Source organism: Halichoerus grypus, chromosome 3 (assembly GCF_964656455.1).
Source record: "Halichoerus grypus chromosome 3, mHalGry1.hap1.1, whole genome shotgun sequence".
Taxonomy (NCBI): Eukaryota; Metazoa; Chordata; class Mammalia; order Carnivora; family Phocidae; genus Halichoerus; species Halichoerus grypus.
The window spans coordinates 5,218,126-5,230,345 of NC_135714.1; the positions used below are offsets into that span (position 1 = coordinate 5,218,126).

Here is a 12,220-nt window from a genome sequence, read left to right on the forward strand (position 1 = left end):
TTTTTAATTATTATTATTATGTTAATCACCATACATTACATCATTAGTTTTTGATGTAGTGTTCCATGATTTGTTGTTTGTGCATAACACCCAGTGCTCCATGCAGAACATGCCCTCTTTAATACCCATCACCAGACTAACACATCCCCCCACCCCCCTCCTCTCTAGAACCCTCACTTTGCTTTTCAGAGTCATGGTTCATCTCTCAGTGGGGATGTTTGTGTGTGTTGGCCTGCCCAGCCACGAACAGCCAGCCGTGTGCCACCTTTCCTGCATCACGACACAGAGCATGCGAGTCCCGTGGCACCCGGCACCAGAAGCCTGTGGCCCAAGGGGAGGGACAGAGGTGCCCAGAGCCAGAGGCTGGTCCACAGAATGTCTCCCAGCTGTCATATGTGTCGAATTTTGAGTGGAGAAATACTAGAACGAGGTATTACAGAGGTGGATTAGGCAATCCACTGATTTAAAAAATTATTTTATTTTTGGATTTGTGACTTTTATGGAATTCATCAGACTTTAAAAAAATACATCACTCGTCATCTCCTCCCTCGTTCTGAATATTTATTCACTCTTATCCCTTTGTAGTTTGATTTGCTTTTTATTAAGCTCTTCTCCCCAAAATGTACACATTCCAGCACTCCTGCCCCAGATCTGGGTCTCCCTGCTCCTCCGCTCTTGCCGTGTTTCCGGTTGTCCCCACGGTGGAGGCTTGTGTCTGGGGCCATGTGTGTGGCTGGGGAGGAAGGCAGGAGCGAGGGTTCACGGCCGCAGGACTGATCTCAGCCCTCCAACGTGGCTCCGTCGCCTACAAAGCCCATGTGCGGATCTCCCCGGCTGCTCTATGTCTCAACTGGTTCCGAATGTGGATGAGAAATAAAGGAATGTTTATTTTTCCCGCTTAGGCTAACAGCCTAAGGGGAGGGTCCGATCTTGTCTGAGGGCCGCAGGGAAGGCTCTAGACGCGAGTCCTGCCATCGAGACATGGATGATGTTCACAGGCTTGTCAGGCAGAGGGGAGGGGCAGGGGGTAGGGCTGTTCCAGGCGGGCAGCACGAACGTCCTGTGCCAAAGCCCAGTGGCAGGTGGGGGCGGGCAGGTGTGAAGCCACGAGAGGAGACGGGCTGGGTGAGGGTGGGGGCAACAGCGGGGCTGTGCCTGAGACCAGACCTCGCCGGGCCCTGTGGTCCATGTTAAAGATTTTGCTTTTTCTCCTTCGAGCAAAGAATACTGCTGAAGCGTGCGCCGGTGAGATTTGTGTTTTGGAACGTGTGGGCCGGTCAGAGGATGCGGGGCAGGGCAGGAGGCAAGGGTCGGAGCAGTTAGGAGTTTCCTGGGGCAGCGTCTAGGTCAGCACCAGAGGTAGGGGCAGGACAGACACCGGGCTGGCCAGAGAGGCTCGGAGAGTCTACGGCCTTTCTCCTTGCTGAGCTCAGACTAGACGTGGAAGAATGAATCCACTGACTTACTCACCATCCCCTTCTGGGCCACCTCCTTCCGTCTCCCTAACAACCCACCACCCATAATACGCACCGGGACAGGAACGGATGGAGGAGGTCGGTGGCGATGTGTCCTCGGCCTCCCCCGCGCCCGGCGTGCTGTGCTTGCGAAGCCGGCCCCGGGCGTCCCAGAGCCTGTGCCAGACGCTGCTGAGTGCCTGTGGCTTCTGGTGCCCACGTTTCATTCTGCCCGGGAAGGCAGGTGCGTTATGGAAGGCACCCCCATGCCCCCGCCCGGCGCTGGAAGACTCCATCTACAGCGGGATGAGAACAGAAACAGTCCACAGTGTTCACCGAGTCCTGTGCCCCGAGCTGTGCCAAGCCCAGTGGCTGTGCATCGGGGCTGCCGCACCGGCGTGTGACACAGTCGCTCGCGCTGAGGAGGCGTCGCCCAGGAAGCAAAACAATTTTCATGCAAGATCTATGGAAGCTGAGCTGCCTTCGTTCTTTCCGAGATGCCGGGACCGCCAGGGGTCTGCACTTAACAAATTCAAGTCACCAGATCAGCCACTCCCAACTCCAGAATGCCTCTGTGCCGAGGACCCATGTGACAAAAGTGGTTTCTAAGTCAACCAGGTTCCCAAAATAGGGCAAGAAGAAAACCACAGCTTGTTAGCAGAATAATGAAATGCTTTATTTGGCCACAAGAGGGAGCCCACGAGCAGACCCGTTAGGACCCGATGCTCTGACGGGAAGCATCCTTAACAAGCCCCCTAACTACCGTGGATGACTTCTGTCCCAGAGCCACTCTTTCCTAAGAGAGCCTAAGTTAGATTTTAACAAATAAAAACTCAGGCCACAAATGGTCCAGGACATCTCCGTGACAGGGGTCCCGGGGCCCAGGGCCCACTCTGTCTGAATTCACCAGGCGCTGGCCCACTTTGACTTGGGTTGGGGTGATGCCCCCCAGGGGACATCTGGCCACGTCTGGAGACAAGTCTGGTTGCCACGACTGGGGGGCAGTGCTCCTGGAATCTACGCACAGAACGGCCCCTACCCCAAATGAAGAATTATCTCACCCAAAATGTCCATAGTGCCAAAGTTGGGAATCCCTGATTTCAATGAGAAGAGTAATTTTCTTTGTGGGTGGGAAAGGCCTCTCCTTGCAGTAGTTTAAATAGGGCCGGTCTGGAAGCTCTGGGAGCGGCAGAGTCCCCCAGGAACAGGCCTCCTGATGGAGAACTGCTTGTCCCCTTGCCGGGGAAGCCCGCGGGCTGAGTGGGGCCACCCTCAGAAGACCCACGGCAGGTATCATGATGTATCTGTGGGGCTAGGGTCCCCAGGGTTGGTGACATAGGCCCTCAGGCCAGGGATTCCACGGTCTGTGTCAGGGTCCGGGGGCCCTGAGACTCACCACCCAAAGTGACCAGGCATTACCTGCTGGCTGAGCTAAACCCAGGAATGGGTCCAGATGAGAACACCGTGGCCAGGTGCGTGGGACACGGTGCAGGGGACACGTCTCATGGGACAGACAGAACAAGGTAGCAGAAATGGTGGAGAAAAGGCTTCCAGCCAGAAGACCCCAGCCCTCCCCGAGACCCCTGCAAGCCCAGCAGAACACCTGGGAGTGACCGGGGAGCAGGGGGGTCCCTGAAGCTGGAGTGAAGCAGCCTCACGCTGGGCGGCCGGGTTCGGGGGGCAGCAGGACACCGTGGGGTGGGGGGTTCAGACAGCCAGGGGGAAGAGGTCCCTGAGGAAGGGAGCCACGTCTCGAAGCCAGAGAGAGAAAGCTGCAGACAGGTGTCCCACACGGGTTTCTAATTCCACAGGCCGGAGGGTATGCCCTGCTCACGGAGGCCTTGTCGGGCGCTGTCCATCAGTCTCTGTCCAGCCCCCTCACAGCGAGCCTGGAAGGCAGAGGGGGGCCCCCATCCCCCCCACCGTCTCACTGGGCTGGGGGAGGGGCGCAGCAAGCAGGCAGTGTTCAGGTCTGGTCCTCGGCTTCAGACCCGACCACCATGATCTACAAATTGCTTCTTTCCCTTAGCAGCTTCTTGGGGCTCTCGCCGTCACCAGCTTCATTTTCTTGCTGGTTCAGCCTTTTGCTGCTTAAAACACGGAAGCAAGGCAGGAGTCAGAACTCTGATTCCAGATCTGTCCAGAGGCAAGAACTCCTCCAATCTGATCAGATGGAAAGGCAGCGACAGGCGATCTAAACCATTTTCCTCTGACCGGAATTGTTGGGAGACAAACACAGCTCCCAGTTTCCCTGTTTGGTGGCGGTGGGGGGGGGTCATCTGAGGGCCACAGAGAAAGGAAGCCCCTGCTCAGATGCTCAGATGACTGGGTGCCCAGGACGCATTTACCTTACTGCAAATCCCAGGGTGTCCGTAACAGTGGGGGACTGGTGGCCCTTCAGGCTGGGTGCTGGTGGGACGTGGAGCTAGGTCATGGCCGACCCGGCCACATCGGACACGAACAGCAGCAGTGAGGGATGCCAACCCCTCCCACCAGCGTCCATCATTTCTGGGACCCTCTGGCTAGCACCCCAAGAAAAGGTGCTGATTTTTCTGCCCAGACTTCGGGTGGTCAGTAAGCACCCACAGGCAGTACACTGGGGTCCCCGCTGTACCTGAGTGATCCCGAGGGGTGGCCCCCTGAGGCAGGGTCATCGTCGGTGGGCCCCCCTGGGTCCCCTTTCTCCCGGGGTGGGGGCTTCTTCCTTCTCATCCTGACAGGCTTCTCTGCAGAAGACACACAGACCCAGACATTGGCTCTGTGACTTCACGAGCCTCCAACCAAGCCAGGCACTTTCTGAGTACCTCTGCGGCCAAGTATACACTCTGTGCTTTCTGCTATTATACCCATTTAACTTATAGGGAAACTGAGGCCTGGGGGTGAGGTGCTTCCCAAGGCCATACAGCCATTAAGTGGCAGAGCTGGGGTTCGAGCCCAGGGCTGTGAGGCTCCCACTGTGTTTCCATCGCACAAGCAGTAAGACCCCGAGAACGCAGCACTGGTACGGCAGACCGCTGTGTTCCTACACACCTCCCCAGCCCTGTCCCGTTAGCGGGCTACAGCACTTGTGGGGTCACTGAAGTTGCTGCTGGCAACCAGATCATTAGCGGGGGGCTAATTATTCCCCGGGGGCCCAAGTGCCATCCTAACTGAGCCTGTGTATTTACAGACGAGGACACAAAAGCCATGCAGATGGCTCGTGGCAGACACGGGACTGGCATCCCTATTGCCAGCCCTGAGAGCCTCCCGCCTGGCGGAGTGCCTTCTAGGCCTTACCTGACAGTCCACGCTTACTTGGCGACAGTCTGCTTTGCGGAAGGGGCACCCGGGCCAAGGCCGCCAGCTCAGAGATGAAGCTCTGCTCGGCCTCCTGAATGCAGGGAGGGAGGGTCAGCCGGGGCTCCCTCGCCCGGTCCCGCCTCCCCAGCGCAGTGGGGCTGACGCTCTCCAGGGAGGCTGACGGGGTCCCGAGGCAGCAGGGGCAGGGCAGACGCGTGTGTGAGGGAGGGCGCCAGCATTTTCCAGCTTCTGCCGGAGAACTGCCATCCTCACTCACGCCAGCCGGGGAACCCTGGTCTACAGATGAGAACACTGAGGTGAGGGCTCGGTGAGGGCCACAGAGGGGCAGCAGCAGAGCCAGGATCTAACCCGCTTCTGCCCGGCCCCGGAGTCTGAGTTCTCAGCTGCCACCACTGTGGGCTAACCACGGGCCTGGCTTCCGTGACTTATGGACTGTGGGATCTCTCGGAGCCTCAGTGTCCCCGTCTGGAATATAGCAGTGACCCCGTCCTCGGTGGTCAGAGGATGACATCGGAGGGTGCGTGCACAGCTCTCGGCTCAGCGACAGACCTCAGTTAGTAAGGGTTCACCGTCTTTACTGTTGCCTTATCCTGGCTGCGCTGGGGGTGAAGACTCCTGCCGGCCCCAGGGCTCACGGCCAAGCCAACTGCCAGTGACGACCTCAGCAAGCCAGGGCCGAGGTGTCTTTGCTGACCTTGATCATGAGTGGCCTTTTGCTATTCCCATTCCTCGTGAACCCCCCGCCCACTTTGGGAAGGCACTTTTCCGACACTCTACCTGCAGCTGGGTCTCGAGCTGGGCTTCCAGATGATCCATAGCCCTTGCCTTCTGCTTCCAAGCATCCAGGCGGATCCGCTGGTGCACGGTGAACTGGGCCAGAAACTTCTTCTGCTGTGCCTCCATCCTGGTGGAAGGAATGGAGGCCATCAGTGCTGCCCTTGCCGGCCGGCCAGTCAGAGGCCAGCACGACAGCTTCCCAGGGGCCTGCTGAGTCTCGGGGACTTGAGCCCTTGGATCCATGAGAACAGAATGGCCTCCGCTGATTTATGGTGTCTACACAGGGGCTGACTCATCATGAAAGCATTTCGCGCTCGGGACGTTCCAGAATCCCGCATGCCTGTTTTCCCTGGGGTTCTACCAGACCCTTGGGGGTACCAGCAGGACAAGAGTAGCATCATCAGGGGTGGGAGCAGCTCAGAGGGGCGGGAGCCTCCCTGGGGTCCCCCAGCTGCCAAGTGACTGAACAGCAAATGGCCTCTTCCTATGAGAAATCATCTGAACCCAGGGTAAGGGGACGTGCTCCTGAGAGGACCAGAGGCCCACCAGCTACCCATCCATATTGAAAACAGAAACCAGAATGCTCATTGCCAAGCATGCGGCATCTGACAAATCCCGAATACGGGAGCGCCGGCCTCCGCGGGGCAGAGCTCTGAGCTGGGGCAGCAGCGGGGTCCCTGACCTGCAGACAGCCCTACCTGGCTTTCAGGGGTGGAGACCCTTCCCCTCCCATTTCGAATACCCTCCCTTCCTGGGCTGACCTTCCTCTGGCCCTCAGCAAATAGGAACATTCCATCCCATCCACCCCCTTTGCATAACTGCTCTCCAATCTTATGTGACTGCTTTTCTAACAGGGCTGAATTTCTGGACCCGAAGAGAAAGGCCACCCCCGGCGTCAGGAGGTAGCTGGTTATGGAGTTTCCCCAAAGACACAACATTTCACTCGGTTTTTGCTTCAGGCTCTTCTGTCGCAGCAATATCTTTCCCCTCTTCTTTGTATTTGCCTGGCAAACTCCTACTCATCCCACAACACCCCGTCATTAATCCACCCATCCACTCCTTCATTTACACATAAAGGACCTCTGGCCTGCCGGGGGCTGTCCTGTGTTTGGAAGATACAGGTGCGAACAAGACACGCCCAGTCCCTGCCTGCATGAGGCTGCGCTGTGAGCTGGGGGCGCGGTGGGGGTACAGGGCGAACACATCATGGGAAGAGTGGAGGTCAGGCCCTGCAGTGCGGCCTCTCCCGCACCCTCGAGGAGGCCGCATTCATGTGCTGGGACTGCTCAGATGGCCGCAAGCTGACGGGAGGCGCTTAACAGCAATCTGTTCTCTCACAGCCCTGGCGAAGGCTTCCGTCAAGGTGTCGGCAGGGCTGTGCCCCCTCCAAAGGTTCTGGAGGAGAGCCCTGTCCCTGCCTCTCCCCGCTCCTGGCGGCTGCTGGTCCTCCTTGGCTTGTGTCCGCACCATCCCAATCCTGCCTCCGTCCTCCCGTGGTCCTTTCTGCGAGTGATCGAATCTCCCTCTGCCCCACTTGCCCGTGGGGATAATCCAGGACGATCTCATCTCAAGATCTTTAACTTAATGACATCTGCAAAGATCTTTCTTCCCAATAGGTCACACGCACAGGCTCCAGGGATTAGGACACAGGCAAATCTTTGGGGGGCCTCCATTCAGCGTCTAGGTGGCTTCTTGCTGTGAGCAGCCTGTCCTATGCCCATTCTGCCAATAGTCCTGGTCACTCTCGGCTGCCACCCACTGTGGACTTGGCTAACGGGAGTGGCGGGCGGGGGAGCACCACATGAGGAGGGGCTGGAGGGGGGCTTCACGCTGTAAGGCCCGGGGAGCCAGAGACCTGGCTGCCTCGTGTTTCTGTGATGCCCTGGCTGCAGTGTGGACAGCAGGACTAGACGGGAGCCCAGAGGCTACAGCTCTAAGCCGGGAGGGGAGTGACAAGGACCTGAGACAGGAGAGTGGCCGAGAGAGGAGCCATGCTCTGGACAGTCCTGCCCGCAGGGGGACAGCCGCGTGGGGTTCTGGCTCCTGAGCGCGAGCCCCTTCAGGACTGCTGGCCCTCCAGCACCTTCCGGAAGAAGGGAATGCACTGGAGGTAGGCCTGGCTGCAGGGTCTGAGGCGCCTAGACGGGTACATCAGCTCCTAAAAAACCCCTTACCCTTAGACTCGTATTTGATTATGGAAATGGCTACTTAAAAGACCTCCGTTCTGACTGAGTTCTGATCGCGGAGCCGTTCCGATTGCAGGAGGCACCGTAGCGACGACTCTGTGGGTGGGGAGGGACATCGGGGCGCTGGCCGTGCACCCCCCTCGCCGTGGGCGCTGTATGCAAATATATCCGTGAGGCAGGAGCTACTGCAAACCCGCTTCAGAGATGGGGAAGCTGAGGCTTGGGGCGTGAAAGGACCACTGGGCTAGTGGGTGGCTGTCGGAAGGGGCCGTTCCCCCACAGGGTCACCGGCATCCCTCAGACGGGCCCTCCCACGATCACACCACTCGCCAGAGATGCAATTTGGAATTTGCCATTAGACAGAGAATTGCTTTGCGGGCTTAGAAGTATTGCTCTTTCTGATCGATTATCTGTTGTCACGACACGGCCCTGTCCCCAGGAGTTCTGGCTGACTTTCAATAGGAACTTCGAGTAGCGGGACAGGGCAGGAAGGACACTGATGGCCACGTAGGAGCCTCTAAGTCACAGTAGGACTCAGTCACGCACCCGCATCCCCGCTGGGCTCTGCTTCCATCTTCCATAAACTTGGGGGAGGTTGGACTGGGGCGGCTGAGGCCCCTCCTCCTGGGTCACGGGGGTCAAAGTGAAGCCCTCGGACTACATCCATCAGCAGCCCTGGAGAGGAGTGTGTTAACAATTCAGATTCCTGGGGACCCCCTCAGAGCCCCCGAGTTAAGTGTCCAGGCGTGGGCCCGAGACCTGCCGGTCCAGAGATGACGCTCCCCACATCAGAGAGCTGCCGGCCCGTAGTCTGATGGATCTGCAACAGTCAAGGCAAGGTGACAGCTTGCAGCCCGATGGCAGGACATCTGCTGACCACAGCTAAGGGCCCGTTGGAGGTTTGTGGAGAGCAGATGTAGGACGCAGCCTGACCCAGGGGGCCCTGTGGTTCTTGGTTCCTAAACCAGCTGTCAGATGACAGGCTGGAATTGACCGTGAGGCTTGGCACAGGGCCCACGCCTCTGTCGTGCAGGGCAGTGGTCGTCCTGCTGTAGCTTCCGGCGGCTGGGATGTGTCTGCCCAGACAAGGGACCCGCACCCCCGCCCCGGCGGCCTGCAGGGACCCGCCCCTCCCCCAGCAGAGCACCTGCGCCGATTTATTGCTGTTTCCCTGTCCGTCTCTCCCCCCAGGCTGTGAGCTCTGGGGTGACAGGTGCTGTCCCCAGGGGCTGGCTCCGAGCCTAGCAAGAGGAGGTGCTTACAGGGGAATGCTGGTGCAGCACCCGCAGCCCCTAGCTCACAGGGAGGCCGTCTGCGCGTCCGTGGACAGTTTCCACCCAGGCCAATGGCTCCTTACGCCAAGTACCTGTGTCTACGTCCCAGGGCATTCTCTGGCCCCCGGGGTGTGCCCGGCCAGCTCGGGGGCCGGCCAGAAAGCCTGGGGACGTCACACCTCCAGGGCGGACCCTCAACCAATGTGGAGCAGGGGGTGGTGGACAAATCCTTATTTTCCGCATCCCTTGCTGGCAAAATTGGAAGTTGAATTTTATACAGTTTCTCAGGAGGTCCGGAGTGGGATTGAGCCTCAGGCGCCGTGGAAACACCTCACTGTCCCGGGGTTGATCTGCTTTGTTTCTGTTGTGGTCGGCCACACAGTGCCCCCCACAGGTGTCCCTAATCCCCGGAACCCGTGAAGACGTCACATTTCATGGCAATCAGCTACTTGCAGGCTTGTTCAGGGTCAGCAACTGTTAAGATTTGGAGATTATCCTGGATTATCTGGGTGGGTCTCAATCACTGGGATGCTACAAGCAGAGAAGTTTCTCCAACTGGAGTCAAGAGAGATGTGGCCGAAGAGGGAGGCAGAGGACTCCAAGCATCAGGATGTAGGGGCCGCGAGCAAGGATGGGAGAGAGGCTGCTAGGAGGTCAGGGCGGCCCCCAGCCGACAGCCGCAAGGCAACGGGACCTCAGTTCTGCTGGGAACCTGATGGTGCCAACCTGAGCAAGCCTGGAAAGGTTCTTCCCAGAGCCTGGACAAGAGCCCAGCCGGCTGACGCCCAGAAAACCCAGCAGCCCCCGCGGGGACCTCTGAGCTGCAGAAGCGCGTGCTTTGTAGCCGGAAACACCTGTGGGCCTCGCGTCCCTCTCCCTCACTGGGCTTGCCGGGGTCACCTCCAGAGTAAACAGCCTGCCCCCCATCCTCGTGTCAGAGCCTGCACTGGGGGAGCCCGCCACAGCCGGCCTCCCTCATTCCCTCGTGCCAGGCCCCTCCGAGGGGCCGCGTGTCCAGCAGGGAGCCAGACAGAGGCGCGTGGGCCTCCCCAGGCCAGACAGGTGCATGCACCATCAGATGCACCATCAGACGCTGAGTGTGTAGCAGAGATTCCAGAAAGGGGAGAGCTCACCTCTGCTGGACCGCCTTGCAGGCTTCGCCGGCTCCACCCGCCACCGGGCTCCCCGACGAAGGCTCCCCGAGTCCTTGCTTTGTCCGCAGCTTGTGGTTCTCCATTCTCTCACCTAGACCATTCAGCACACGAGATCAGGGGCATGTCTGGGGACCACGTCTTTGCCAGGTCCGGCATGGGGCTGGGGCACAAAGATCAGCGGGGCACCTGCTCTCAGAGTGTGCTGTTTACCCAGCACCCAGCACCCACGCTTAACCCTGGGAAAGGCTCCAAGTGCATGAGAAAGCACGGCTTCTGTCACAGACCCTGAGCCCCTGGAGGAGGGGGAGGAGCGTTCTAGAACATACAGAGAGGTTCAACCTGGATGGTCTCTAACTTGCATGATCTCTAGGGACATAACATTCTGTGGCTATTCAATAACAAAGAGTATTGAAGGAACAAAAGTTGCTCATGTGGCCAATTAAGTTTATCATTTCAATGCACTTCCTGAGAAATCCTCACATTAGAGCCGGGGTATCAGGGAAGCAGGAAATCAGAGCTGAGAGGATGCATGGAGGGTGAGCCCAACCCTAGCCCCACAGATGGGGAACCAAGGCCTAGACGGGAAGTAACGGCCCTGAATGCTCTGTGTGACAATCTCATCTGTCTCCTGCTGGCCTAGCCCAGCCCTTACTTTGGAAAACGATGACGTATCCGCAGCCACCGGTCAGATTTCCAGGCACGTGCCCAGATTTTACTTGACTCTGGGATTCAAATTCCCCAGGACAAGGGGAAGAAAAGGCATCTATTGAGCTCACTGAGAGAAAGAATATTCCCAGAAGACTGCTCCCAGGACCTGCTGCCCATCTTCGGTCTAGGGATCGATTCCAACGATGATCCCTGGACAACCCAGGCTAAACCCATCAGAGAACATGCGGTTCCAGCCTGTTTTGAAGCCTCAGATGCAGGGAGGGACATCACGAGCAGAAGCCTTGAAAAAACCGGCTTTTGTCTATTATCTTACCCGTGTTATTGCTGGCCTTGGGGATTCTGTCCATTTTGTCACCCGGGTAGCCTCTGACGAGAGCCCACGGGGAGACTTCTCTGGGTCTCAGGAACCCCGTATGGCCTGTTCACACTTGCTCTCACTACACAGCTCTGACGAGGTTCCCATCTCTCTGGCCACCAGGAAGCCCAGAGCCAATACCCTGTCACCACCAGGAGGGACTGGATGGCCTATGTCCCAGATCACGACCTCACTCGAACTCCACCCCACTGTCCCGTCCTTGTCCTAGTTCATCTACTTTTTAGCAGTCCTATTGTACTGTATGTATAGTTCTTTAAATGGCTTTTAAAAAGTCCCTTGTAGGGAGACAAAGCAGGAAATAAATAAATAAAATAAAATAAAATAAAATAAATAAAATTCCCTCAAATAACATTTGAAAAAGTTGGCATGCCATCGTGTGTCCCAAACTAAGAGCACATCCGGCCAGTGGCCTGCAGGGCTTCCCTGAGGAGGGGGCCGTACCCTGCAGGGTCTTCAGATGCCGCAGTCTCCTCTCCTCGTGGTCCTGCATGACCCTCCCGATCTGCTGGTAATAGGCGTGCACCAGCCGGCTGACTCCGGCGCTGGTCACGTAGACGCTCTCCACAGCCGCCTCCATCAGGGTCCTCTGTGGCAGGAGGCGAAAGGCTCAGCAGAGAAGCCACCCGCGAGCGCGGTCCCCTGCCTCCCCTTGTCCTGCTACTTAGCTTCCACCACTCCCAACCTTGACTGGTCGGGGAGCAGGCAGAGTGAGTGCTTGGCTTACACCCATCTCGGTTATCCAGTGGTCTGGGGCTGGCTGTATGACCCAGTTCTGGCCAATGAGATGATGCAGTGTTAGGGAAAGACTGATGGGGGACCTTCCCTTTACAAACATTAAGGCAAAGCTTAGTGTGGGGGGAAGATTTTGCTGTTTTCTTCTTCCTGCCTGGAATGCAGATCTGATGTCTGGAGGGGCAGTGGCCATTTTGAGATTATGAGGCAGCGAACTAACACTAAGAATGGTGGATCAGAAGGAAAGAGCTGGTGCTTGGTCACATCACCGAGCCTCTGTGCGAGCTCAGAACCACCT

The 12,220-nt window shown here is 57.9% G+C and overlaps 1 protein-coding gene across 5 annotated transcripts in view; it reads right to left on the bottom strand.

The window, feature by feature from the left end:
* Positions 1–2,105: 2,105 nt before the first annotated feature.
* The window catches only part of EVC (EvC ciliary complex subunit 1), a 62,591-nt gene continuing 52,476 nt past the window's right edge, over positions 2,106–12,220 (bottom strand). For 4 of the 5 annotated variants that reach the window (XM_078068366.1, XM_078068369.1, XM_078068371.1 and 1 more), the window contains exons 16-21: positions 11,632–11,776; positions 10,125–10,236; positions 5,532–5,658; positions 4,731–4,824; positions 4,069–4,180; positions 2,106–3,544 (exon numbers count right to left, since the gene is read on the bottom strand). In XM_078068366.1, the coding sequence (XP_077924492.1) occupies positions 3,460–3,544; positions 4,069–4,180; positions 4,731–4,824; positions 5,532–5,658; positions 10,125–10,236; positions 11,632–11,776 (675 nt within the window). In that variant the 3' untranslated portion in view covers positions 2,106–3,459. The remainder of the gene's footprint in view (positions 3,545–4,068; positions 4,181–4,730; positions 4,825–5,531; positions 5,659–10,124; positions 10,237–11,631; positions 11,777–12,220) is intronic. The other variant, XM_078068367.1, reaches the window with a different exon arrangement.